Here is a 27,553-nt window from a genome sequence, read left to right on the forward strand (position 1 = left end):
AGCAAGCACAAAAAATATTGCCCATGCTCAAAATTCAGCTCTAGCAGGAGGTGCTGGATTCCTCTATACTTGCTAAATTAGGACTCTAAACACCATTTGGGAACACAAGGAGGATATGATCAGTCTTTGTGATCGGTCTTTGTGAAGTTTCTGTAAACTTTGTGGTAGATAGGGTGTATTTTGTGCTGCCTGTTATATATAGGTACTTCCTATACTGTCCATGAGGTTACTTACCCAGGCATTGTGTTGTACATCCAAAAACAATATCTTTTCTTATCTTGCAACATGCAGCTTACCTAAAAGAGGTAGAGATGCTGACCTCTAATGTTTTTCATTAAGGTACTCCAGTTTTTATATATATTTGTTTTTAGTTAATATATATTGGATATATATCTATAGTATATATCTATCTATCTATCTATCTATATATATATAGATATATATATAGATATATAGATATCTATCTATCTATCTCTCTCTCTCTCTCTCTCTCTCTCTCTCTCTCTCTCTCTCTATATATATATATATAGAGAGAGAGAGAGCGAGAGAGAGAGCGAGCGAGAGAGAGATATATAGATATATATATATATATATAGAGAGAGAGAGAGAGAGAGAGAGAGAGAGAGAGTAATTCTTCACCTATCAGGAGTGAGGCAGTCACACGGAATATAACTCATGCCAATAACAGATTTGGAAAAGAAAGATTTAATCCTTTATTTCTCTGTGGCATATGCAAATTTTGTATTTTACTCTTGACTACAGGGCAACATGAATCTGGCCTGTTTTATTGGTTTATTGGCACGTTTCATTAAATATGAAACGTGCAACAAATGGTTCAAGTTATTTTCTGCATCTGTATAAATCCAATCACAATGATGCCAATGGCAGATGGCTACATTCCTAAATGCAGAGAAAATCCCATTTTGATCCAATTTCTTGAAGAGAGATGAAAGGAAAGGTCAAAAGGTTATGAAACATTCTTCCGAATGGTTTTGCAATGCTTTAATAGACTGTACATCATATAGATGTAAATACCAAAACATCATACTGAGTTCAGAGAAGAGGTCAAGTTTTTCTTAGCATATTCTACCTGCACCTTTTATTTAAAGCTGAAAGAATTAAAGTGATTAGGTCTGACTCTCACAGGGTCACATAGTTTGATTTCTTACTCCTGTGTCTATACAGACTCAGACATGAGTTTGTGAATGTTGCTCTAAGCCAACAACATCTGGCCTATTGTCTCCTTCCACGGCTGGCTGCCTGATTAGCTACTACAGTATTGCAATGCTAGGCAGAGAGAATTAGCTGTGTGTGTGTATATGTGTACATACATGTGTGTGACAGAAAGAATGAGCATGAGAACGTTTCTGAGTGAGTATATGAGTGAGTGAGTGACTGAATGAATGTGTTTGCCATGGGAGAATTAATGTGTGTGACTGCTACTGTGTATCTTGTGTGGGTGGGTGTATAAAATCAAGTTCCTGGGAGTCTGCAGCTAAAATTATAAAACTGACACAATGCATCACAGATGGCAGGCACAGTGCAGAATAACAACAGACACGCTCGGGAGAGATGCACTGCGTCTTTAGAGATCTTGTTCATAAACGCTTTGATCTAATGTGTTCGTACTGTATGTGCTGTGTTCAGTATTTGCAATATAGAAACAGTACTTCTTGCTTTTTATACATGAGACATCCAACAAACCCACAGCAAACACATATACACGGAAACATATCAATGTGAGATCTACCTCCAACTAAAAGTTCAACGATTCTTTAATAGTACATTTCTGTTGCTGCCTCTCCTGCCTATTTATCTTGGTTCCTGTGTCACTGTAATGCATGTCTTAGCTGGCTGAAGGGGTTTAAGTACAGCAGCAGGTGTAGCGCATAACTTGAACATATGCTGGACTTCATGGCCACTTGTTTAATTTGTCCTGGTTTGACTTCCAGTGTTTACCTCCACAGTCCAATTGGGCTCTTAGGGACGTCTTAAATGTCCTACTGACTTTTTTCTGTGCCCGTCGTAGGCTTTCCCATAGTCAATCCAGACTGTGGTCAGCAACAGGTGCTTGGAGATTCTGGAGCTTTTTCCTATTCTGTTTGGAACTGCTTACAGACAGACACATGTGAACCTGTAGCTTGGCAGCTTTGCTGGTAATGTTATAGGCGGGTAGTTGAATGATGCTATTCTATTGTAAGAATCTCATGATCTGCACTTCCTAGTGTGAGAAAGTCTGGCTCTGTTATTACTGTGTTATTGCACTGCAGCTGGTAGTGTGCTGGATTTTTGGAGAATCCACTTATTATCAGATTGTCCTGGTTCATCTACATTTGGCACAGACCTTGACCATGTAAAACTTTAAACTGCAATGAACACAAAATAACTTTGGTCAAACTAGGAGAGGTACTAACCCATGATCATAGTTGTAATAGTCCTGTGTGTAGTAGTCCTGGCCAGGATCGATGCCAGATTCCATTGACAACTCCTGTGGTATTGACAAACCATTATGAGCACACATACTGTACAACCTCCCACACACCGTAAAAGACATTACATGCAATCATATATACTTCATGTACAATTTTACTTTTTCAACTCATCATCCTCTTTATTGACTGCACTACCACACAAAACCTTAACCTGCCAAGTGACCTACAGACTTAAGTATAAAAACACACATTTTGAGTGAAGAAGTACTTAAAGAAAAAGAAAGAGACAGAGTACCTCTGGCCTTAGCAGAGAAGGTCGCAGAAGTTGTTGTGTCTGCCAGAGGGAAAGAAAAGCAACGAATAACAAGACAATTGGAAGAAGTTTGAAGCTCTCCACCAAAATAGTGTACATCTATTTTGGAAATGTAAAATTGTTACCAGAGGTTCTTCATTCAAAATCACTAATGATCCTTTATGCGTATTTGATTTCTTTTGTTGTCAATTCATTTTGAAGGATCAGGTACGTCAAAATCATCATAATATTACTTATACTTATCACTTAGTTACCCTTGCTTTGCCAGTTGTGGTACATGTTGAGCAGTAATTGTCTGGTAGTATTTTGGAAAGCTATAGAAAAAAAGGCTTTGTGAATTTGAAACAGACTGATTGACGTCCTTCATCCAAGTGCATTTTTTATCATTAAATGGGACTGTACTGTCCAAAGCCATTGTAGAAGGTCAATTATGCACAGTAAATTAATTAAAATTAAAGGAACTAAATAGAATAGAGAGAGCAGACAACAGAAAAAGAAGGGGAAAAAAAACCCAAAAACCATGCAACTACATAGCATGCACATAGAGAAAGATATCTACCTCATGTTGTCCATATCCACGCCTGGAAGATCAAAGACAGACAAAGTTAGATTAAAACAAAATTATTTAAAATCAGAAACATTACCAGGAAAACCTGTCATTAAACTACACTTACTGTAAATATACATCATGTGTTTAATACATGTCAGCACTGAGCCCGGTAATTGTTCTTACTGCAGAGGAAACAGGATGTTCCAGTTTCCTCTCACAGTCCAAAGACATGCATGTATGCATACCATATGCTGCATACTATATGTAAATATTTCAGTTATGTCAATAATTTCTACAGACTGACATTCCAGACCAACACCAGAAAAGATTACAGTACACCTCATGCATCTTAATCCAATATTATGGCTATAACAAATACACTGAATTTCTTTTTTAAAAGTTGGCCATATTTTTTTGTGAAATAATTTGACACTTAGGGAAATTCACTTTCATGTCTTCAGGCTCAAAATGTGTCTACATAAAAGGCATAGAATGAGCAGTGTGTGTCTACACTGGAAGAATCCACGCACAAGCCTAGGATAAAAATCAATGTAGCTCTGCACGTTGGCAGTGTGGACCCCTTGACTGGACTACATCTTTTCTGATAGATGGACACAGGTGGCAAGAGTAGACACACTGTAACTAGGGCCAGTAGGCAGTTAGCTTTGTAGAATAATGACTGAAATCGGTGTGTTAGAGCTTATTTTATCCATACAAAAACATATGTGCCAAAATATCAGGAGTATAGCTTTAAAGATAGCCTGTGGTTAGTGCCCATCTTCCCTTGGCAAGCTGGTTTTCCCCACTGCATCCACGCCTTGTGCTAAGATACATTTTCTGGCTATTACCTTGTATTAAGTGGACAGGGCAAAAAGTATTTGTGTAACACTCAGCGCGAGTAATGAAGCATTTTTAAACACATTTCTTCCCCTGCCTGATAAATACAAAATAAATAGAATATTCAAAATCAATATACATAAAATGAATTTGGCCACATATCACACTGACTGCCCAGCATTAAAAAATCCATTATATTGTTGACAAATCTGTGATTAGTAAAGTAATCACAGATTTGTGATAATGGGAGTATTTAATAGATTGCGTTGTGAGAAAAGAAACAAGAACCAAGAGACAGTGAGATGGAGTCAGACTGACTGACAAAAGCACGAGTGAAAATTGAGCAAAAAACAATACTTGGATTTGAAAAGAGGCATGAGAAAAGTCAAAGGGAGAAATCCAAAGACATAAATAGCAACCTAAGAAAAACAGCCAAAACCTCTTTGTTTGTGTGTCTCGACTATGTTTTCAACAAGATCTATTGTCATGTAAAAGCAAGATAAAGAGCAGGTGAAATGATGATGCATCACAGAACAACAAATGGAAACCTTGGACCCGTGGATATCCTCTCTATTAGTGCAAAGAAAAACTAACTAACTAATTATTTTAAACAACTTCATCATTAAATCAATTCAGATGTGAATATAATTGTGTCTCCAAAACACACACAGCCAAATTCTTCAAGAACAATCTGAAGACTATAATTAACCATTAAAATGTTGTTTTGAATAAATGACTGGGCTTCAAAAAGACATGGTTATCTGGTTAAACAAAGACGTGCAGGGAAAAAAGGATAAATGCATTGAGAAGCATATTGGTGGATGAATAGATACGACTGCATGGGTAGATGAATGGAGGGATACAATTATTTTTAGGTTGGTTTTGTGTGATCTACAGTCTTGAATGAAATGGTCCTTTCATGGTCACTGTGTGTATGTGTATAGTTTACAGATTATAGCTACCAGCAGTATGTGCCTAGCATTGTGTATAGTATAATCCATGTTTGTGTGTGTTAGTACGTGAAGATAAATGTATCTCTATGTCCTTGTTGCTTCGACAGACACATTATTAGGTCCTCTCCAGACAAAAATACACAGCTATCTGATCGCTTTCACGTGCACGCACGAACACATCACTGAGCTGATTGACTCCCAGTCGTTATGTCCTCTCCCCCTAATCTTGGAGAGTGTACAAGAAAAAGTAGAGAACTATTATTAGTTCTTAAAGAAAAGCCTCAGACTTTCATACCCCTTAACACTCTTTTCCCCCCTCTACTTTCTCTTTTATCTCTTTCTTCTGTGCATAGAGCTACTGTAGCTCCCTCTCCCTTTGCAGTCACTCCTCTACTCATTTGTAACTTCCTTTTTCTCCAACTAACTTCACACACACTGCCTATTTCAGCATTTTCTCCTTCTCCATGTTTTCTTTTTCTACCATCTTGTCATTTTTGTACCATCTCTCAGTGTAGATGCATTTAGAAAATAACTTAAATGTATGCACATGATATATAATTAACTTAAATTGTCTTAAACTTAAATTGTTATATTGTCTTTTCAAAAGCATCACATTTCTTGCCTTATCCTACATAGAGCACATTTATATTGTTTGGGGACCATAAATGTGTATAACATCTGTTTTACATTTCATGGCAAACCCTCGGATAGTTCTATAAGAATTTTGAGTCTGGAGTAAAGTGATGGGCCGACCCACAGATCAGCGTTGCAACGAACATCAGTGGTAAACGTTATGCAACATTATAATGAAATTACACAACAAACTAATGTATTGATTACACAACCAGTGTTGACTAAATTTTGTTTCTGTACAACCCATTTAATTGTCTGCCTGCTCTTGTTACTTACCATGTCTGACTTCTTTATTTGCAATGTTAACATGTTCACAGCAATTAACAGATCTTAGCAATTCACTTTTATTAGTACAGATAGCGATTCTAAAAAAATATAAACAAACAAAAAAATAAACATTCTGATAACACACAACTGCAATGTGTCGTGTAATTAGACATACATTGTGTTGAAATAATCACAATTTACTACAGCATCATGTCATTTTTTGCTGCATCTCCTGGCTATTTGATGCTTCACTGACCAAGATTTCCCCATGATAATCTGTTTTGTAGCAAGGATCAAACCTGTAAGTATACAATTACACGACAGCCGCTCTCTCACCATGTTTTGTGTCTCTATTCTCAGCTCAGTTTCAATTAAATGCAGTGTGCTTTGCCGGGTGCTGAAAACAATACATATCCACAAAGATGTCAAGAGACGTCTGTTATCTAGCAAAAGCAAACAATAAGAACTGAAACAGTAAAAGCAAATGTGTCTGTGGGACAATAAAGATACTCTATGTGTGTATGCACGTGTTGTGAAAGCTACATTTCTAAGCCAATTGTTGTCAATTTAAGCAGAAGCACTGCCTGCAAACTGTTTAATGCTGCAGTGTATTTGTGTGTCCGTGTACATTTTCCACTTCTGTTTATATAAAAGCTCTTGTATAGATGTGTGTGACTGTCTACTATTTTGCTTTGGGTGTAAGGATTAAAACTTTTTTAGAATAACCTCCCAACTACTAAGATTTATAGCCTAATCGTGACTTTATGTTTGTTAGATAAACATACTGCTGAATAACTGCAACTGTTGTGTGTGTTGTGTAAACCAGCTCATTCTGCCCTCAGAGGGTACAGCTCAATAAATCAAGATGCATCTAGATGTACGTGTTTGGGTTTTATTTGGCTGTGCATCATATTTGATCTAATTGCCCAGAGATGATCACTAGCGACGTGTTAGTCTGTTGGGATAGATGTGATTCTGTCACTTCATAGTGACAATATGCATCTGGAAGCAACTCCTTAAAACTGTGTTAATGGATGGCAATCTGCCCCTGGCACAGTAAAAATCACAGAATTTAATATCACAGCTTTCAAGCTAAACAACCAGCGAGTAAAAAAAAAAAAAAAAGGTAATGTTTTTAAAGTAGAGTCCATTTTTAAAGCATTGTCAGTGCTTCAAAGTCAGCTTCCTCTGTACACATTAGAGGTGGTCAAATGACAGAAATGTTATTCCTCTAACCACAGGTATTTTATCAAACGAAATAGAACCTAGCATATCTAACAAGCACTTACAGATGACTATCCTGAAAAGGCAGAAAGTCTTACATTATTAGATTATTAATATGTTTTATATGCAATTTAAACAGTTTTAACATAGGAAACTATATAAAGGAGACAAAAAAGTGCTTTATACTGTAGGTTTTGCAGAAGGCTGTAATAACCTTAGTTGTCCGTTCTGAGTTATTATTTTGCAAATATGTGTTTGTAGACTTTGTCCAACTTCAGTAACAATAAGTCCTGGTTTATAGCCAAACTTAGGGAGATCCGTCAGGCAGATGAGGTTTCATATAGAAAAAGGACCAGGATCGCGTTCGATAAAGTCAGAAACACAATATCAACGGAGATCAGTGTAGCTTAGAGAAGCTACACTAAAAAACTGACCTTGCTTCAGTCACCTATAAAACAAATTAAAAAAAAAAAACAGCCTTACACTGCATACAACTATAAATTAGCTGAGTACTTGAATGAGTTTTTCTGAAGGTGTGACAATGTCAAACACACACAATCAGCACTTGCTCTACCACAGACCTCAAACAACCTACTGTCATCATCTCCTACCTCATGTCTCAAAGTCTCTGCTGACCGGCTGGCCCCCATCTTAAAGAACTTTTGAGCTGTGCATGGTCCCAATCTCATTAAAATCTTCCATCTTCTATTGCACATACACCCTTACGGGACTAAACGCCTACATACTGGGAACAAGGTACAATATCTCGGGCGTTCATAGAAACTTAACCTGAACACATCAAAATGAAAGCAGACTTCCCAAAGGGATGCTCTATTGGCCCCCTCGTCATAGATGACTGCACTGTGCCAGCTGTGGAATCTTTCGGGTTTCATGAATCCACAATTTCCAAGGAAATGAAATGGGAATCCATTGTCAGCACAAAGACCAGCAACGGATATACTGCTTCAGGAAGTTCAACCTGCCTCAAGAGCTGTTGATCCAGTTCTACACAGCAATTGTTGAGTCTTCTCTCCACACACCCAACAGTGTCTGGTTTGGTAGAGCCACCACAAAAAAAAAATGCGATGGACAGGCAGGGCTACAGAAATCCTCACTGATGTTGACCTGGCAAAACTGGGGACCTATATTACTTTAGCTTGAGGAACTGGACAGAGAAAATCACTGCCGACCAGACAACCTCTTTCATCATCTTCCCTGAGGAAAAGGCACACTGCATGTACTTTAAAATAAACCAGACGCTCAGATGAACAGTTAATGTGTTATGAATGTAGAGGAAACAGGATGTTATGTGTTATGAAGTATCATAAACAACCTGTGTTATAACCATGTGACAGTAATACAACCCCTGTGCTTACAAATTATATCAAGATTAGTTCTGCTCAGCTTTGTTTATTCATGTTATGTATCAATGTGAATCTTCCTTGTTATTAGTGTCATATTTTAGTGTTTTAAGAGCCACTAGATACTGGATTTGAATACCTTGTATGCCAAAACATATTTGGCTAGATTCTGTTCTGGCGTGAGGCAGATGCTCAGCATAGCTTTGAAATGAAACCACCTACATGAAACGCAATAGCTCATACTGTATCAGCGCGTCCTACCAACACTGTTCGAGATAGGAAGTCTTTAAATAGGACAGCACTGCACTGTTTCTTTAGCCTATAATAGAGGATACATTTGGTCTACAATGAAGCCCCTCAGATATGTAATAAATGTCACTGAGGCCTGGTGAATTTTCTTTTTGGTCTGATACGAATGTGTGACCTTCATAATGCATTGTATCTCATTTCTGTGTTCAGTAAAACATTGTATTTTCTCATTTATATGCTTCAGAAGTAGGAAACCATATACATGACTACCCCCCGATGCATTTCTGGCACAAATGAGGAAACAAGTGCACAGATGCCATCATTGTCAGTCAGTAGATCCTCCACTTTGCACATGCCGAAAATACTGCATGGTTTTCCTTGAGGCATTTCTGAAGAAACTGATGAAAACATGGTGGACAAATGTACAGATGACTGGGATTTCTGTCTTCGCTAGATGACACGGGGGGATAACCTATGGCCGTTACATATGTTAATGATAATGAGGATGGATCACTGAAGTATCTAGTTGTATATGCTAGATTAAAGCAGCAATTTAAACAGTGGTAACCATTCTGGCACTAACATGATGGGTGCAGGGTGGAAAACGTCAATAAATCTGGTACACTTAGCGCCACATATTTTATTGGGAAAAATGTCTAATTCATTAACTTTTGAAATTTTCATACTAATATTTTACGAATGAACCGGGACAATGATTTAATAAAGAAAAAACTTGGGTATGGGAAGCAACCATCAAGAAAAATTTGCACGAACTGTATAAATAAAAAAACAAAAAACAAAACACTTTTTTTTACTGTAATTGTTTTGATGCCTTAAAATATCTGACATATCTACAATTAACTAAACACACTGGAAGACACAGAAGGAGATGAGACTGTATGTAAAGTGTTTGGAGCTTGGATGGAGCTACAGACAAATAAAATTATGAACGCATGTTACCGACTAAATGAGAACTTTCAATACATGTAAGAAACCCAGACACAAATAAAAAAGAAAATGGCCATCATACCCTTTTTTGCGTCTGTTTACACGTTAATATCCTTTACTATTGATATTAAATTATTTTTCTGCATTATTTGCAGACAGCAGCCTACTGACAGAACAGACGGAGGAGTACAGAAAATAATCTGTGGTAATAAAGCACTAGGTAAATACAAAACTGAAGATATTTGTGCAAAAAAATGAAATGTGACCATGTTCATATCACATTGTAGTCTTGCAGCAGCAGAAATGCTACAGAAGAGACGTAAAGAATCCCTGTCAAATGCAGTTCAATCCAAAAAGACAGGTTTAACAATGTCCTTCGTGCTTCTGATGGATTTTCCATTTTACACCCAGTATATCTACAATCAAGTAGTTTAAAGGTTCAGAGGGTGAGTGTTAAAACCAAACTAAACATGTAATCAGCCTCTCAAAACAGCAATTGAGCATGACAACAATCACAAGTCTTGCCAACCTTTCTTGAGAGACTACTTTCTCACAACTGACCACAGCTGAGTGATTATGATTTGTTGTTCTTTGATGCGAATGACTTGGCAAAGATAGAAAATGTTAATGACAGCAGTCAAACTGAAAATTAATTAAGAGATATTTCACCACAACATTTTATTTCCCAGATCCCATTAACAGCGATTTAGGGTAATTTTCTTCAGTGTTAATTAAAAAACAAGCCCTAGAAATTTAGTTTGAGGGGAAATGAAGATAATGGCTAAGCAAGATAACGAGGAAGCCTTCCAAAAAACACTTTCATCTTTTAGTGTCGGCAAGACTGGTGAATTCTTGCTGGTAGTTCAGGTCCTCTGAAATAGGGACACAAATAAAAAATGGTCTTGAACTGTTCACCAAATTATCATTTTCTCCTCATTCTTCACAACTTTTAATGTGTCCCTCTTCTTGTAGTACAAAAAAAAGTATAGAGTTGGAGCCCTTTTCCACTAAATCTATTTGGGCCATGCAGGATGACGTTCCCCCACTTTTTTGGTTTTACAACAGGCGTCACATTATAAATAAAGAAACATTTTTCTTCTGTCTATAGAGTTGATATTAGGCCTCATTCTTTGTATTTTATACAAGAAGTACAAAGTCATGTTGAAAGAGCACAGTCATAGCATAGTATATAAAAAATCCTCACAGCATCAAACTGAGCTATTTTGAGCTTCAGTTCCTTGACAGCTTCTCAGCAAATATGAAACAATATTAAGAAATTCCCTTTTGTGTGCTTTCTTTATGAGAGAAGCAAAGGCTAGAGCATTGTAGACTGAGAGGGGAATCGTTTCTCAAGCTCTTCCACGATAGAGTTCATGTTTGGGTTCACCTGAATCTGGGGAGGTGAAGGATCCTCTTCACCTCCACAACCTCCTCTTGCTTCTAATTTAATTCCATCTCCTCCCTCCCTTTCTCCTCCTCCTGCTGCTGCTGATGCATCCAAGGAGTCAAGAGAATCAAGAGAATCTATAGAGGCCCGACTCTTCATGACCTTTTTGAGTGGGATCTGTTTCTGATCTATCTGGCTGAACATGTTCGCCACCGACTTCTCAATGTCTGCGATGTTTTGAATGTTTTTTAAGATACCTTTCAGCTCTTTTCGGGGAGGTTCAGGCTCCATAGGTGGGGGGGGTGGCGGCTGCCGGAGGGAAACAGGCCGCAGGGCTGGTGCAGCTAAGAGGGATGGAAGGACAAATGTAGATGGACGTAAGAGTGAAGGTGACAAAGGGGGAGGAAGAGGTGGTGGCGGGGGAGGAGCAGGTACCGGAGCCTGTGTTTCTGTATAGCTGAAAGGAGATGAAGGAAGGGGGAGAGGGGGATTTGGGGAAGGATGATGCGTAGGAGTAGATGAAGGAGGGAAAGGAGCAGAGATGGGAGGAGGTGAAGGAGGAGGTGGAGGAGGTGGAGGTGGTGGCGGTGTTGAAGGAGGATCAGGGATAACCTCTAAATGGACCTGAAGTCTCTCTTCCACCATCTGGTTTCCTGTTAAATTTGCCCCAAAGCGCCGCAGGACTGGTGGAGTTGGCTTATGACTTGGTGGAGGGGTCCCTCCATCACTGTGAGTAACAATAATACTTGGGGGGCCATCTTGGCTCGGAGCAGTCGGCATACTGTGGGTGGGCGTGTGCTTGTGATGCTGAGGAGACTCTGGAAAAACAGAAAGTAAAATATCAGGTGACAAAGATCCTCGTGAATCTCTGTTTTGTCTTTGCCTCATTTCCTGGAGTGCCTGTTGCTCAAATTGCCTGGCTTGTTCTTTGACTGTTAGCTTGGGTTCCAGACTTGGGCTTCCCATTAAGTCTAAGTCCATTCCACGATCAAAGCCTGAATCCAGACCAGCATCTTTACTCTCCTTGAATTCAGCCTTTAGAAGCTCCAGCTCCCATTGCACAGGATCCATGACTACTTGGCGTCTCAAAGCATCATACATGTCTCTTCGGTGTAGTCTTGATGGAAGAGTCCAGCTGTGTCCACCCCCAGATCCCCATCCGCTGTCACTGCCTCCAGGAGAGCTGAGCCTTATCCAAGCCTCTCGAAGACCTTTTCTCGAAGGCGAGAAATTCCCAAGTAGGTCTCTTCTCCTCTGGCTTCTTCCAAGAGTGTCTGGGCTACTTAAAGTCCCATCCTCATGGTAGATGGGATTTTTGATAGTCAGGGGGTTCTCGTCAGAGAGAAAGGTGATGCTGGATTCAGACTTGGGCAGTTTGTTGAGTACGCCACCGTTGGCAACGCACTGGCGATGAGCAGCAATCGCTCTTGTGGCAAAATCTGAGATCAGACGTTGGCGGTCGCTTTCATCCAAGCTGCCACCACTTCCTCCACCACTATGATTTGAGTGGCTGATACAGGGATGGAGGGAAAAAAATTTGAAAAATAAATAGGAAGAATATAGAAAAATAATTGTAACTGACAGAAGAAACAAGAAGGCAGTATAGTAAATGTAAAAGTTAGAATTATATAAATCATAGTTCAAAATCAGTAGAAGAGGGAGATGGGGATTGGGAGGAATTTAAATGAAAGTGAAATAATGCATAGAATAGTCAAATTAAATATAAATAATTAAATATAAGGGGAAACCAAGGTTTACACAGAGTGCTAAAAACTCAGAGAAAACAAAGAAAGTCTGCCAGAGAGGTTCATTTAAAGGAAAGGACACATTAACAGATGAATGAGAGGAAAAAGATGAGGGAACCTTAAAGGTTAGCAGAATTTATTTCTGTACCGTTACTAAAGCGGCAAGAGATCGGGAGCACTAAAACAGTCTTGACATACAAAGGATTAGAATGCAAATAGATTTTACTCATGTTAAAAGCAGTGTGCTACAAAGACAACTGCATCATGACTATAAACAATGCCAGCTCTGTTGGGGCAGAGATAGACAAGTTCTGGGAGTATGCAGATCCTGCCAGCAATGGGCTGATTATATCCTTGTCTCTAGCTGAAGATGTGCTGAACAGCTAGATGTAGTCTGTGACTCTAAAGGAACGCTAAAGACTGCTAAAATTCTATGGCTATGTCTATGTTAAGGCAGCCAATACAGTTTACCAGAGTTACAGTATCAATCATAATTGATCTGTAAAATGCACAATTAACATAGAGCAACTTTGCTATAGGGTCTATCACCTTATATAAAACAACAGTAATCACTGGTAAGCAAAGAAACAAACAAAACTAAAAACTATCAAAGCATAGGGCAAACTAGCTACAGAAGTAAAACATTATTTAGCACCCTACTCACGTTTGTCTGTCAGTCATGAAAAAGGTGAATGAATCAGAACAAGAGAAGATAGACATCAGTTAATATGAGAACAGCAAAAGAGGAGTGATGAAATGATGATTGGTGTTAAAATGTTCCAATAGTGAAATAAAAGAATTATAGTAGTAAGATACAGTATGAACCAAAAATGCAGGGGGACACAAGGATGACTTTTGTTATTTGTTCCACCATTTGACAAATGTTCTTCTCACATTAAATTAATCTAGGATGGTTGGTTGTGCATTAATGCTGTTCTGCTTTATTTTACCGTGCCATTTTTATGAGGTACATCCACACCTGGTAAATGTTTTGTCCCAGAACAGCCATCTACTCCCATCCACAGGGGGTAAAACTGGCATTTATCTCAAGTCAAGTCAAGTGGCATTTATTGTATTTCAGTTGCCTGTCAGAAATTACCACTGGTACCTTTCCAGTTACAACTTGCTCATCATGTGTCAGTGTTGTCTCCTGTATGATGTTTCATTTACAATAGATTTATAAAGAAAGTAAGTAAGTAAGTAAGTACTGGTAATAAAGAGATAATCTTCCTCTATAAAGTACTGTAATTTTCCAAAGTTGTTTCAATATTGTGCAATCATAACATTTTCTATTTCACAGAGTATCATGAGGGTTGCTGTCAACTGACATTAAATGTAAACCACTATATGTGATAATAGAGGGAAACAATTGTCAAAAAACTAAGTTACTATGAACACCGCAAATATTTGATATTGTCCTTTGTGTTAAAAATACACCAGAATATTTTTTGGACAAAACTAAAGGAGAAGACTTTACAATGGAAGATGCACGTATTTTGAAAATGCTCTTTGAAAAAGTTACCTAAGTTTGTCGAGTGAACAGCCAACAGTTATAAAAAATAAATAAATGAAAATGAGCAGTTTGATAAATATAAAGAAAAAAACTTTTGCTGATCCATATTTTTTGAAAATGATTTACTACTACTCCTCCAACCTGCAATATTCACACACACACATATTATAAAAGAAATCCTACGGTTCCTATTTCATGAACAGACACACCCCTCAGCACACACAAAATACCTTCCCCACCACAGTTAAATATGCTCTGCAGTTTATCAATATGATTAATTATCACCCAGGGTGGTCTTTATAAATTATGAGCCACATTTATTTCAATTATCTCATATCCAAGTTCATTTCCACAGACATTTTTCAGAGGACTGTTTAGGATGGTTAGTCTCAAAACACAGTCTTGCACACAGTTGGAAAATCCTTGTTATCATTTGGAGATAGTGTCTACCATCTTGCATATGAATTGCTCCATGTTAGAGTGGGAGGGTGGATGCATATGAAGGACAGACAGGAAAACAGTGATGCCTGTAATGCTGATAAGAGGTACTTTAGAGGAACACCTAACAGTAATGAATTATAAATAAACTGTGTGTATTCTCTTGCGTGTATGTGTGGGTGTGTATGTGTGTATATGACGAAATAAATTTACAATGTATTGTCTACAGATGGTCACTCCTGTTTAACTAAACCAACGCAAATTAAACCGGCAGAAATTGGCAAGACATGACATTAAATGGGAAACTTTTATCCAAAGCACTTTACAATGTTGTTTCCCATTCACTCATTCATTCTCAACACACACACTCATGGCGGTGCCTGCAAGGTCCTCACCTGACTCACCGGGAACAACTTGCAGTTCAGTATCTTGCCCAAGGACACTGAGCCAGGAGGAATGAGAGTCAAACCACTTACCCTGTGGTCCATGGGTGACTGCCTAAGAAACTGAGCCTCTGCATTAAACAGTTTGGTATAATATACACTAAAATGGGGAAAGTGGTGAAAATTAAATGGCTAAATCTTGCTGTAAGCAGCAATTTTTTGTGGTAGCATAAAGTACTTTGGTAACTGTTCCTTCAGCATTGTTACTGTAGGAGTTGAGATAAAGGCCAAAACTATTGGAGAAACAATTATTCATAGTCATACAAATCTTATTAATATTGCATCTTTTTACCAGTTATTGTCTTTGGCCTCATGATTAGCAGCACTAAATTTCAAAAACTAATTCCTTGCTAAATTAAACACTCATATTCCACTCTGTTGAAGAAAAAAGGTCTTTCTGAAAGGATAAATTTAGTAGACTTTGCTGAAAGCATTTCAGAAATGTGCCTTAAATATATGTTTTGCTTATGATGACAGTGATTACAGTGTTACTGAAAGCCAACAACCAATGAAAGTTTTGAAGTTATTATGAGAGGCTGCACTCAAAGTAAATATTGTTCTGTGGGCACATCACTGACCTTCATTTAGCTTTGGTATAGTGACAATATTAATATTCATTACATTAGGCAAACTGACTAAGAAATAGGTGAACATCAATGAACTTTGTGAAGATGAAATTGCAGGGTTTATCTACACTTTTTAATGCATTCAAAAATCAGAGCTGTTTTGTGTTAATCTGATGTAGGGTTACAAGGCTCTGCCTGATTAATCCAAGGATGTGTCATCACATCAGAATATCACTTTCTCTGCCCACTGCAAAATGTGAAATTTAGGAAAAAAGCTTTAAATGCAACAAATGTTTGAGGACACTTTAGTTTATTGGCTAACCTGTGAATATGTTTGTTGAAAAAGTTTGAGGATGATGTGTATTAAGTAGTGAACCGATGATCACCAGAGGAGTTGCCTCCACCCCTAGATAGGGTTTTGCTTAATTACCAGGTGCACACATTCAAAAGAAATAAAAAAAAATCCATCACAACCAAGAATGATAATAGTGTAATTCATGTAAACCTTTCTACATTGTTACAACCTAGTTTCTACTACAAAAATCGTCACTTGTCTTGAGTTAAGAACACTGTATATAAACTTAATGCTACGGTATAGCCTGAGTTAAAGTTGTTTGTACTGTATATTCTGCATTTTATGATTTTATGATTATTATGTGTGTGCATTATTTTCTTCCATTTTACAGTTGATTGCAAAGGTTTGCATACCCTTATTTTGAAAATGTCAAAAAGAGAAAGTTTTTTCATCAGCATAATATTTTATTCTCATTCAACTGGTATAGGTATTTTATATTATCCCAAATTAAATGAAGTGCAAATGATTGCACCCAGCTTTATTTATATTTATGTTGTAGATTATGCTATTTTCATTTCCTTGTTGCTTTTGTAAGACTATAAAAAAAAAAAAGATTGTGGGCTGTTGTGGCCCTAACTGTATGTGTGGACACCACAAAGCTCCCAAGGCAGTAAAGACTGTGAAAGACTGAAACTTAACAGCCAAAGAAATCTGAGCTAATTTCTCTGTTTTGGTTCAACAATGTAAATGCCACTTTCACACTTCACTTACATGGCATTGTCACCGAGCTCTTCATACAGGTTGTTGGCAGTGCCTCCTCCAGGTTTGCCTGGTGGCAGTGCCATCTGGATACGAGTTGTTTTGGCACATTCTGCCTGGCGTCTGGACGCAGCAGAGAAAAAAATAAGTTGAATAAGTTGAAGTAAAATTCTGACCTTAGGAAATAGGAAAATGGTCATAAAAATAGCAGTTAAAACTTTTTCAGACATTAAAGTAACCACCAGTCCATTCATGTCTCTCCTCATTTCAACAAAGTTTACTTTTCTAAATATACAATATTAAAACTACATATTCAGGAAGAACGTGTCAGTTAGTCAGTCCAACATTGGCTGATCCTGGCTGAAATATCTTTGTTATTGGATGAATTGCCATTAAAGTTTGTGGCCAACAAATGAATTTCTCTGACTTTAGAAATCCCATCTAGACACCATCCTTACCTGCACTTAGTGCTTATTACATAGCAATGTAATAAGCACATTTTTAGTACATCATTATCATCTGGTGAAAACTACTATGTACCAAGTACCCACTAGGGATGTCACAATACAGTTTCAAAGTTTAATAAAATATCTTAAATATTAATATTCAATGAAATTTTAGATTTTGTGGGGAAACCTGAGATAACACTCAAGGATCCCTGATCCCTCCATATTAAGCCCTATATAGTTTCCTAGCTGTACATGAGTTTGCATTATACTTTTTTGTTGTTTATCTTCTCTCTGGTGATCTACAGAGAAATAATTTTAGAAACATTAATTTCTTTCTCTTTAAATAAGAACCTCAAACAAAACAGTTTTTTCTTATTGATTAATCCAAGAAATAAAGTGTGTGTTATGCACAAAGTTAATTTATTTCTGACTATAGCCAAAGTATTTTACTCTCAACTGAAGCTCTTGTAAAAAAAAAAAATAAAAATTAGTCAGGTTACATTTAGCTTTAACAAAAACAAACAGGAAGCAATTTATTGAGACAAGTTCAAGCAAGTTCATGCAGGGGTTGATTGGTCGGCTGAAAATGCCACTGCCCTTGCCCCCTCACAGTGAACACACTGCTGGAGGTACAGCCATATGAGAGCACAATTACTGAGAAATATTACAAACTTATCTCAATGAACATAAAGTCTGGCTGAAAAGTTCCTAAATTTGACCCTAGTCATTTTTTTAGTTATGGAAAAAAGCCCACTAAAGGTAGTTCCTGAATAAATTGAGAAGGTCACTATGACAGTGTAGGTTGAACTAAGTGGGCAAAGAGAGCATGAAAGCAGAGCTGGTACCAGCCTATGAAAAATATTTAAATTTAAATTATATTCAGACTCATTTTCAACATTTTTGACGAAACCAATAGCATCTGTAAACTAACGTTCATACCAGACTAAATAAGACTGTTGCAGAAAACCTCATCTATTCATGGGTAATGGCATTTACTTATACACGAATGTGCACGCGTGCACGCTCAAATAAAGGCATCTGCCTTGGACATTTACTGATGCCATGTTGTTCAGAATTCATTTGTTTGATTGTCCACTGTCCTTTTTGTTTCCCCGCCCTTCCTAATCTAAGTAAAAGTCAACAGATTTATCATAATGAAAGGTGTCTAAGGACAGACCTAACATTAATACTTTAGCATGGGAATATGAAAGGTGTACTCACTCTTTGAATCTGGTAGCAACAGATGCAGCAGAAGAGAGACAAAGAGAAAGATTAGTGAATATTTCAACCATAAATCACACAGTACCTCTTGTTAGCCAGGTTTACTTATTGTAATTTACAATCAAAGCCAGACAATTGGTCTTCATTAAAGTTGTTTGGCATCAGAGAATAGTTATTATTATACTGGTGATTACTACTCTGTTTTCCTTTTATCAAATTTCCTCTCCTCTCCTTTCCTCAGTCCCTTATTTGTCTCTCCTCTCAGCGGGATCACAAGCTTTCTCCAAAATGCAGTGATCCACTTTAAATGTGTGTATGTGCTTGTTTATGTGTGTTTGGGAGACAGATGAAATTAATAGCCTTTCATGGTGGTTAGCTAAACAAACTATTAGAATTGGCTCTGTGGGAAAGGCTGCTATGCTGAATCATCTAGGGAAGCGAGTGGCCCAGGTGATAAAATGATAAATAGCGCTAAAGGACATCCTGTGGGAGACTGTCAGCTTTGTCTATTTGTCTGCATGGTCTACAAAAAAAAAAAGTTTCTACATGAGGTTTCCTTTGTTATCATTCCCATTTGAAGTCAAATTCTTCTTTTTTTAGACTTGACATGTTTTGAGGACCCAAATTGATTTCATCAAAAGTCTATAACAAAGAATATTAGGTTTCAAAAGATGTCATTTGATGCTGGGCTGTTGAAATGCAACAGATTTAATAGCTTCTTATGGACTTTCGAGTATAGCCCACTTCACTAAGCATGCAGCATTACTAAATATAGAAAAAATGAGAAGGTTGTGTATCAGTTAGCGGTTGACATTTTTAAGAACACATATTTTACTCCATCTCTCAATATTTTTTAACCTCTTCACCTTGTCAGTGGGAGCAAACTGCATGTCCTTTGTCGCACAAATCTCATCTTGTTTCATTTTAAAGGTGTTTGTAATTTTTTAAAACAGCTGGACATTGAGTTTATCTGACTTATTTATGACACTGGGAGGATAGTCTCTGTGGACTTGACTCCAGATAAATCGAATTGCCTATGTTCATAGCAATCAAGCAGTATGTCACCCAGTGCAACATTTTGGCTTCTGGATAGCACTGCAAGACTACGCAGGTATCAGTTGTAATTAGTAATGGTGACAGTTATCTCTTGGGTATTTTGATGAAAATAAAACTATTAAATATGATGAGCCTTATTCTTTAAATAGATGCATATCAGAAAGTCACCCTTGAGTTGTTTCTGATAACCATGCACATTTTAAATATTTTTAAAAGGTACTAAATACAATTCATACTTACTGTCTGTAGGTGATAATAACAATCAGTATGGCAGGGACACAGCAGATAATAATAATAACTGCAATAGCCAACAATGCCCACTCGGTGAAGCCAATAGCCTGCGCGGCTTTCTTTACGCTTGTCACCACTTCAGGGGTTTGGATATCCAGAATCCGCCCACCAGGAGGGAGGAAGGGCTGGAACTCTTTGTTGATGTCCAAGAGTTTACCATGAAGAAATCTTGGAATGAAAAACAGTTATGTCACTGAGACAGTCTATAATTGGCAACCCTGCATGTTACCCCATTACACAGTGCAAGCAATGCCAACATTAAGTAAGTGTTAATATGTGGTGTTGAAAACTAGAATTCCAGCTAGCTAGATGTCCAACAGCTTGCCATTCAGCACACTGGTCACTAAGTCAGCCTGTTTCCAACTAGGGCCAAGTTATACAAGTTAAATGTGCAAAAAGCCCTGTTACTTGTGACTTTCTAGTTATCCGTTTCTTTGCATTTCTTCTAACCTTTAAAGTTACTCTTACTCAAAGTGAAGACCGAAAAAACATATTAAGAACTCTTCTTTTTAATTAGAAGCTGCATTCCAAACAACTAACTGAAGCCAATTACTTTAAAAATAACTTAATTAAGAAGTAATTTAGGGGTCCTGTCTTGTTTATTATAAAGCTTTTGGAGGGCTGCCATTTTGCATTTCATTGGATTTGTTGGCAACGTTCTTACTTGTAGAGTTCCTGTCTAGATACAGCTCGATTTGTCAGCGGGTCGATAGCATAAATCATGACGTCTGACTTGGTGTAGTCATCCTGCTCTCTTCCATCACCAGAGCTATGGGGACCAATGTTTTCCACAACAACCTTGGCTCCTGGTATCTGATCCTGTACGTAGTGCTCCAAAATACTGAAATGAAATGAAATTTATTTTAGAGTTCAAGGTTACACATTTGGTTCCTATGTTTACATGTATTCAAAAAGACACTATTACCCACACAAGCATGTACTTTAAAACACCAAAAACGTCGGACTCTGGTCACACCACACACACCACAAAAATGTTTTCAATCCTGTCAGGTAATACAATATACAATATTGTACAATACTGATTTTGGTTACTCCAGAAACACCTGCTCAGAGCAGGAATGGTCCCACTAAAGTGTGTGTCTGTGAGTGTGAGAGAGACACTGAGGTGGTTAGAAATGATAGTAAATGCTTTAAAACATCATTTTCAAGCTGTATATGTGAAGCTTAAGGAAGCAACAGCCTGACTAGGCTACAGTGCAGTGGTTGTCAGACCAGTGTAGAAAGAGCTACCGGTAAGGCAGATATATCACAGAATAGTTAATTTTACATTTAGTATCAAAATCTTCCCTTACTTCAAATGAATAAAAATGGAGGTAGGTGATATTAATTCATTCACAAAACATTTTAAAACAAATTCTTGCCACTGGGGCAAAGTGAGAATCTTTCATGTTTAAGCAACCAATAAGGCAGTTTCAGGGCTCAAGTGCCAAATATTTTTAGCATAGACATAATATTTTAGAAAGTGGAGGATGATTATGGATGAGCCAGCTGGAAGGTAACAACAAGAAGTAAAACTTCAAAAATCTTTGTAAAAATCTAGTTTAAAAACATTCCTGAAAAAATATATTCACATAAGCGCACACAAGGCAAGCGAAAGCATCAACTAAATATAATAAAATATATAATGAACTTCATCTGTAACCACAGCTCGGTGTCTTTATTACATAAACAATGTTTGCTCTGTAACTGTGGCAGTCTGATGCATGTCCCTGTTGCAGTCCCTGTGTGGGTTCTAGTTCAACATAACACTTGATAACAACTTTACTCTTACTAGGGCACTTCATTATGACAAAAGCACTATTTTTAAACTTGAAACAGTTTTTTCTCTTTAACCAGTCTTGTTGATTTCCCTAAGGTGGCAATTACACTTAGAATTATTTTTGCATAGACATATGCACAGACAAACCACAGATAGGACAAAACCACAGACTGTAAAACCTTGAATGACATTAAATAAATTATTACTTTTAATTTAATGCACACCTTCTTCAATACCAAACTGTGATTCTCAAATAGAAATATGTAATATTGTTGTTGTTTTTTATACTTATTTATATATGTTATAGATATACTAGAGATTCTGACTCAACAGTGTAGGAGCCATTTTTAGTTCTTTGTTTGTGTTTAATTTTGTACCTCTGACAAGTAAGGGTCACTACTTTCACTGGGCATTTAGCTTGAGTTGAGGAGCGGAATACAGCTCTATCATCTTCACTCATGCATCCAAACAACTCTAATGCTAGCAGCACCTTGAAAAGCCAAAAGTTTCATTGAAGTGATCAAAAAACAAGGTAGAATAACAGATAAGTACAGTAATGTATTTTACCTGAGAAGCTTTTCTTTGTTTTTCTCCACATAAGTTGGAGGGACATTTGATACAACCACCTGCATGTCTAGCTGGTTCACCACTGACACCTACACAAGAGAGCAAAAAATACAAATGTACTTAAGCAATTAACTGTATGTTCAACTGTGAATAATTTTACTTAACCTTATCTGATGCCACCTACGTAACTGGGAAATGCTTTCGATTTGTAAAGATTATATCTCCCATGTTTATGCTTCAAGATTGGGACAATTTGCATTTATTTTCAGTCACATTTTTATCTACTTAAAGGCCATTGTGGGAGCATCATATATCTCCATGCAGTGAAGTCAAATTATGTTGTTTCAATGAAAACGTTGAATATAAAAAAATCAAAGTCAAAAATGTAAATATGCACACCACGATATCTGCCTTGCTGCTGTGCCCTTGGCCATAGTTGTCTGTAGCAACCACCTCAAACTTAAAGTACGACCTCCTCATGTTGCGGTACATAATTGCAGTCTTCACCACGCCACTGTAGGGATCAATGATAAAGCCGTCTTTGTTGTCTTTTGTATCTTTACCAGCAGGAGGGGGAACGATCAGCCGATAGATCATAGAACTGTAGTTACCAGTGTCTTTGTCCAGAGCCTGAAAAGTTAGGAAAATAAGACTCTCTCACTAGATGGTATCATTACCACAATCACAATCATCACAACACTACTACCATGTCATCATGATCACTATTATCATGAAATTTTATCATCGTACAAACAAACAAGTGTGATCAAGTCATGGCTGTCATTATCATTCCAACAAATTATGTGTGATTATTATAATTACTGTATGATAATACATACTTTCAGCAATCCATCCTCTTATCATTATGGTTTTGAGTTTGAGCAGCTGATCAATACGGGGCTCTGTCATATATATTGATTAGTTTAGGGCTGATATCCTGTCTTGTATTTTTCTCCCCTAACACCACATCATATTGATGCTTATTCAGAAGACTTTCAGTATTGTTTGGTGTAGTACTCTGACTTAGCAGTAGGGGGTAAACTGGTGTTTTGAGATATATGGAGGTCTGTTCATCTGTTCTTTTATTTTGGCTAACTATCAAGTCTCTTCTTCATTCACACATATATATACAAACCTCACACTGCCATCAAACAGACACACATTCAGACAGACATTGATTTATTCCTGGGCCTTTACAAGAAGGGCTGGGAGAACAGACTACAGCTCAGAGACAGCCATCACATCAAAGTTAACACTAAAATAGTCAGAAACAAAAACATATATTCTTCTTATGACCAGGAATTACGGGGAAATGGGAATGGGAAAAGTGAAGAAAAGAAATACGGAAAACAAAGAGCCAATCATATAGAAGGATGAGAAACGAGAGAAGAACAAATGTACAGAGCTATTTTATATTTTGAGGTGAGAAGCAGCTTAGATAAGACAGACATCAATACCTGCAGTAAAATCAACTACCTGTTAAACAGCACAGATGTGGAGTAAAGACCTGAATATAAGTGTAGCAGTGTCCCAAATGCATGTACATATGAATTCTAAACTAGTTTTGATTATGTAGTGCATTCAAACTTGGTAACAGTGGGGATGAACACTAAAAACCACTGATTTTTGCGTTGAGTTCAAGCTGTAAAAAAATAAGTAAAATTTTAGAATCAACAGCAATTTGTATGCAAAGATAAAGTCTGACTTTATCTTTACACAATGTATACATTTAGCAAGACACTGAACCCCTGAACAGCCCATTCCCATCCCCAGCTGTGCAGTGCCGGTCCAAGCCCAGTAGAAATTGGGGAGGGTTGCGTCATGAAGGGCATCCGGCGTAAAAACTGTGCCAAATCAACATGCAGACAATGATCTGCTGTTGCGACACTCATGGGATAAGCTCAAAGGACTATCTATCTATCTATCTAAATAAATGAATGAATATACAATTATCTTAGAATATATGATTAAATATGTTGATTTCTTGTGTAAAAGTGTATTTCGAAAACAAGGAGTATTATATAGACTATTTAATCTACAAGTAATTTATATGAAGGACCTCTCTTTGCCATCATGATAGCTGGAAGTGGAAATGAAAAGTTCAAAGTCTGCTTTTCACCATAGTGGTAGCTCCAGGTGACACTACTTTCCCAAATTAATAAACCACTTTAGCACTTTAACAACATTAGCAAGTACCTTAGACATGCCAGTGTTTTTAAACATCTTGCTCAAACTGCATTTTGGCACATTTGGACAAAAAAATAATAATAAAAAAATAAATAAATAAAAAGTCAAAATAAAAGTAACCAGTCTGAATACCCTGGAGAATGGAACCTCATTCAAAATAATTTTCCCAAAATTACTAAATTACTTGCTAAGGAAGGTTGTGCTTAAGATTGTATGGTGAAAAAAAACAACTAAACGGTCAACAAAACAGCTGGGACAAAATCGAAAAGTGTCAACTTTGCTGCAAAATATCATCTACCCAGGCACAAAATAGCAAGAAAATTGTTTATCTATTATTTGCCATGAGATTGTCATAAAATAAAATGGCAGTTTTTGTGATAACTTTCTATTGTTCTGTTGCATTTTGTCATCTGAAAAAAGTAAAAAAAAAAAAACACACAATAATTTTATACTGGACTTTGATAGCATACCAGTATCTGTAGCAAGGCACTCACACCAGTGCAGCTCTATTATAGCAGGTATATTTTTAATTTTGAACACCCTCCAGAAGGGAAGGCTGGAGAAAGAAAGACTGATAATTTTACAAGTCTGCATTTGCATTGCTTGTGGTGAGAAAAGTGACAGTGATGTTGAGGAAAGACAAAATCTGACACAAATTGATTTAGAGGAATAAAAATCTTCAGAGGTAACGAGTAGGTTTGCTAATGTGAGACTCATCTGCAATCCAATCAATATCTGTATTCTGGCATCCTCTAAGGGACAAAAAGACAGATGAACTCCTCCTTGTGCATACTTGAACACGTACACTCTGCAGGCATGGCTCTCCAGCTTGAAGAAATGTGTACAGATATGAAAATGCAGCGCTTTACACACACACACACACACCTCATTAAGACAACACTCATGCTTCAGACAGATGTGATGGAATTAGTTATACTTGAATGAAACCATCTCTGTCCATCATTTGTTTCACTCAGTCTTTCATCTAAATGTTAGCAAGTGTGCTGCCAGCAACCCTGTCTATCTTTCTAGTCACCCCGCCACTCCATCTATTCATCCACCCATGAATCATGCATGTCACCCCTGCCTTCTTCTATCCAGTCAGTTTGTCTCACAGCAGGAAGCCAGTTATCTTTATCTAACCATCAATCCTCTCTCTTCCTTCCAACTTCCAGATCTCTTGCCTCTCCCTGTTGTGATTGGACCTAGCAGGCAATAATTTATTCCTGTCAGTCTATTATTAAGTATTAATAGGAGTCACATGACTGTAAAGCAGGTTACTGTAAATTAAGCCAAATATGGTCTTAACACTACCTCAGGTGACTGCAGAAGAGGAATAGTACTTTAATACCAGATTCATATGTGAGAAATGCAAATTTTTTATACTTGTGATTTTAAATATGACTTTGTGCTGTATAACCCCAATTCCAAAAAAGTTGGGAAAATGTGTGAAATGTAAATAAAAACAGAATGGAAAACATAATTCCCATTTTATGGATAATAGTAGCTCATAGCAATAGGAGGAATTTGGTGGCAGCAACACAACTCAAAAAAGGAGCAACAAAAGGCTGGAAAACTAATTAGGTTAATTGGCAACAGGTCAGTAACATGACTGAAGTCTCTAGCATATAAAGCTGAGCAGAGTTTCACCAATCTGAAACAAACATCAGCTTAAACCAAAAAAACAATAAAAAAAAATGTTCAATGTCCTCAACATAAAACTTGCAAAGACTTTGAAGATCCCACCATCTACAGTATTTAATATCATAAAAAGATTTAGAGAATCAGGAGGAATCTCTGTGTGCGAGGCTAAAGGCTGAAGGTTAAAACTAGAGGATCTTTGGGCCCTAAGGCAGCACTGCATTAAAAACAGGAATGATTCTCTACTGGACATCAGTGCATGGGCTCAGGAACACTTCCAGAAATAACTGTTTGTGAACACGGTTCACAGTGCAATGCACAAATGTTAGTTGAAGCTGTATCTCGCAAAAAAGAACACGATCCAGAAACGCAGCCGTGTTCTCTGGGCCAAAACTCATTTCAATTGGTCAGAGACAAAATGGAAAACTGCTCTGTTGTCAGATTAACAAAAATTCGACATTGTTTTTGGAAAACATGGACGCCGTGGACTATAGAGGAGAGGAACCATCCATTACATATTTCAGCAAGATAATGCTAACCGACATACTGCATCCATCACAACACCATGGCGTTGCAGAAGAGTCCAGGTGCTGAACTGCCCTGCCTGCAGTCCAGACCATTCACCAATAGGAAACATTTGCCGCATCATAAAACCAAATAAATAAATAAATAAATGTCTACAAAGGCCCAGGACTGTTGAGCAGCTAGAATCCTGCATCAGACAAGAATGGGACGACATTCCTCTCCTAAAACTCCAGAAACTGGTCTCCTCACTTTACAGACAGTTGTTATAAGAAGTTTTTTGAGATGTGTTGCTGCCATCAAATTAAAAAATATTTTCCATGAAATGGGAAATTGTCTTAGTTTCAACATCTGATAAGTTCTTTAGGTTTTATTGACAATAAAATATGGGTTGATGAGATTTGCGAATCATTGCATTTTTTTTTTATTTACATTTACACATTCTCCCGACCTTTTAGGAATTGGGGTTGTAGGTTCTGTATTTAACCATATTTCCTGTCACTCTCACTGTGCATAATTTACTGAAGTGGGGATATCTAAGAATGTTCTTAAAAACTGTAATAAAATATTAAAGCCCATACTTTCATGCAGAGACCCTGCCCAAGTCTCTTGTGGCATCCAGGCTCATTAAAAGATATTGCTGCTTCTCAGACAGAGGCTGAATGAGGGCTCCATGACCCATTCTGGGTCAGAAAAAATAATACACCACCACCACAAAATGTGCTTAAATTGTTTGCACTGTTGTGAAATTCTTCTGGGTTAGTTAAAAAGAAAAGGAAACAAAGGAATGCATCAATTTACAGAGAGATGGAGGCAGACATGTTCCTTCACTGAACTGGAGTCTGCTGGCACTGTGACCAAGTCATGACACAGTATTTTGTGTCTTATATACTCAAAGTAAGAACTGGTAACAGAATAAGGGACAA

General features: G+C 37.4%; 1 protein-coding gene across 1 annotated transcript in view; it reads right to left on the reverse strand.

Moving 5' to 3' along the window:
* The window catches only part of LOC137105966 (protocadherin-15-like), a 157,045-nt gene that overhangs the window by 9,828 nt on the left and 119,664 nt on the right, over window positions 1–27,553 (reverse strand). Inside the window, exons 30-38 of the mRNA XM_067488842.1 lie at window positions 22,677–22,907; window positions 22,278–22,366; window positions 20,595–20,771; window positions 19,880–20,098; window positions 18,584–18,592; window positions 16,926–17,036; window positions 3,305–3,326; window positions 2,728–2,766; window positions 2,415–2,488 (exon numbers count right to left, since the gene is read on the reverse strand). Of these exons, the coding sequence (XP_067344943.1) occupies window positions 2,415–2,488; window positions 2,728–2,766; window positions 3,305–3,326; window positions 16,926–17,036; window positions 18,584–18,592; window positions 19,880–20,098; window positions 20,595–20,771; window positions 22,278–22,366; window positions 22,677–22,907 (971 nt within the window). The remainder of the gene's footprint in view (window positions 1–2,414; window positions 2,489–2,727; window positions 2,767–3,304; window positions 3,327–16,925; window positions 17,037–18,583; window positions 18,593–19,879; window positions 20,099–20,594; window positions 20,772–22,277; window positions 22,367–22,676; window positions 22,908–27,553) is intronic.

This window comes from Channa argus, chromosome 20 (assembly GCF_033026475.1).
Source record: "Channa argus isolate prfri chromosome 20, Channa argus male v1.0, whole genome shotgun sequence".
In the NCBI taxonomy this organism is placed as follows: Eukaryota; Metazoa; Chordata; class Actinopteri; order Anabantiformes; family Channidae; genus Channa; species Channa argus.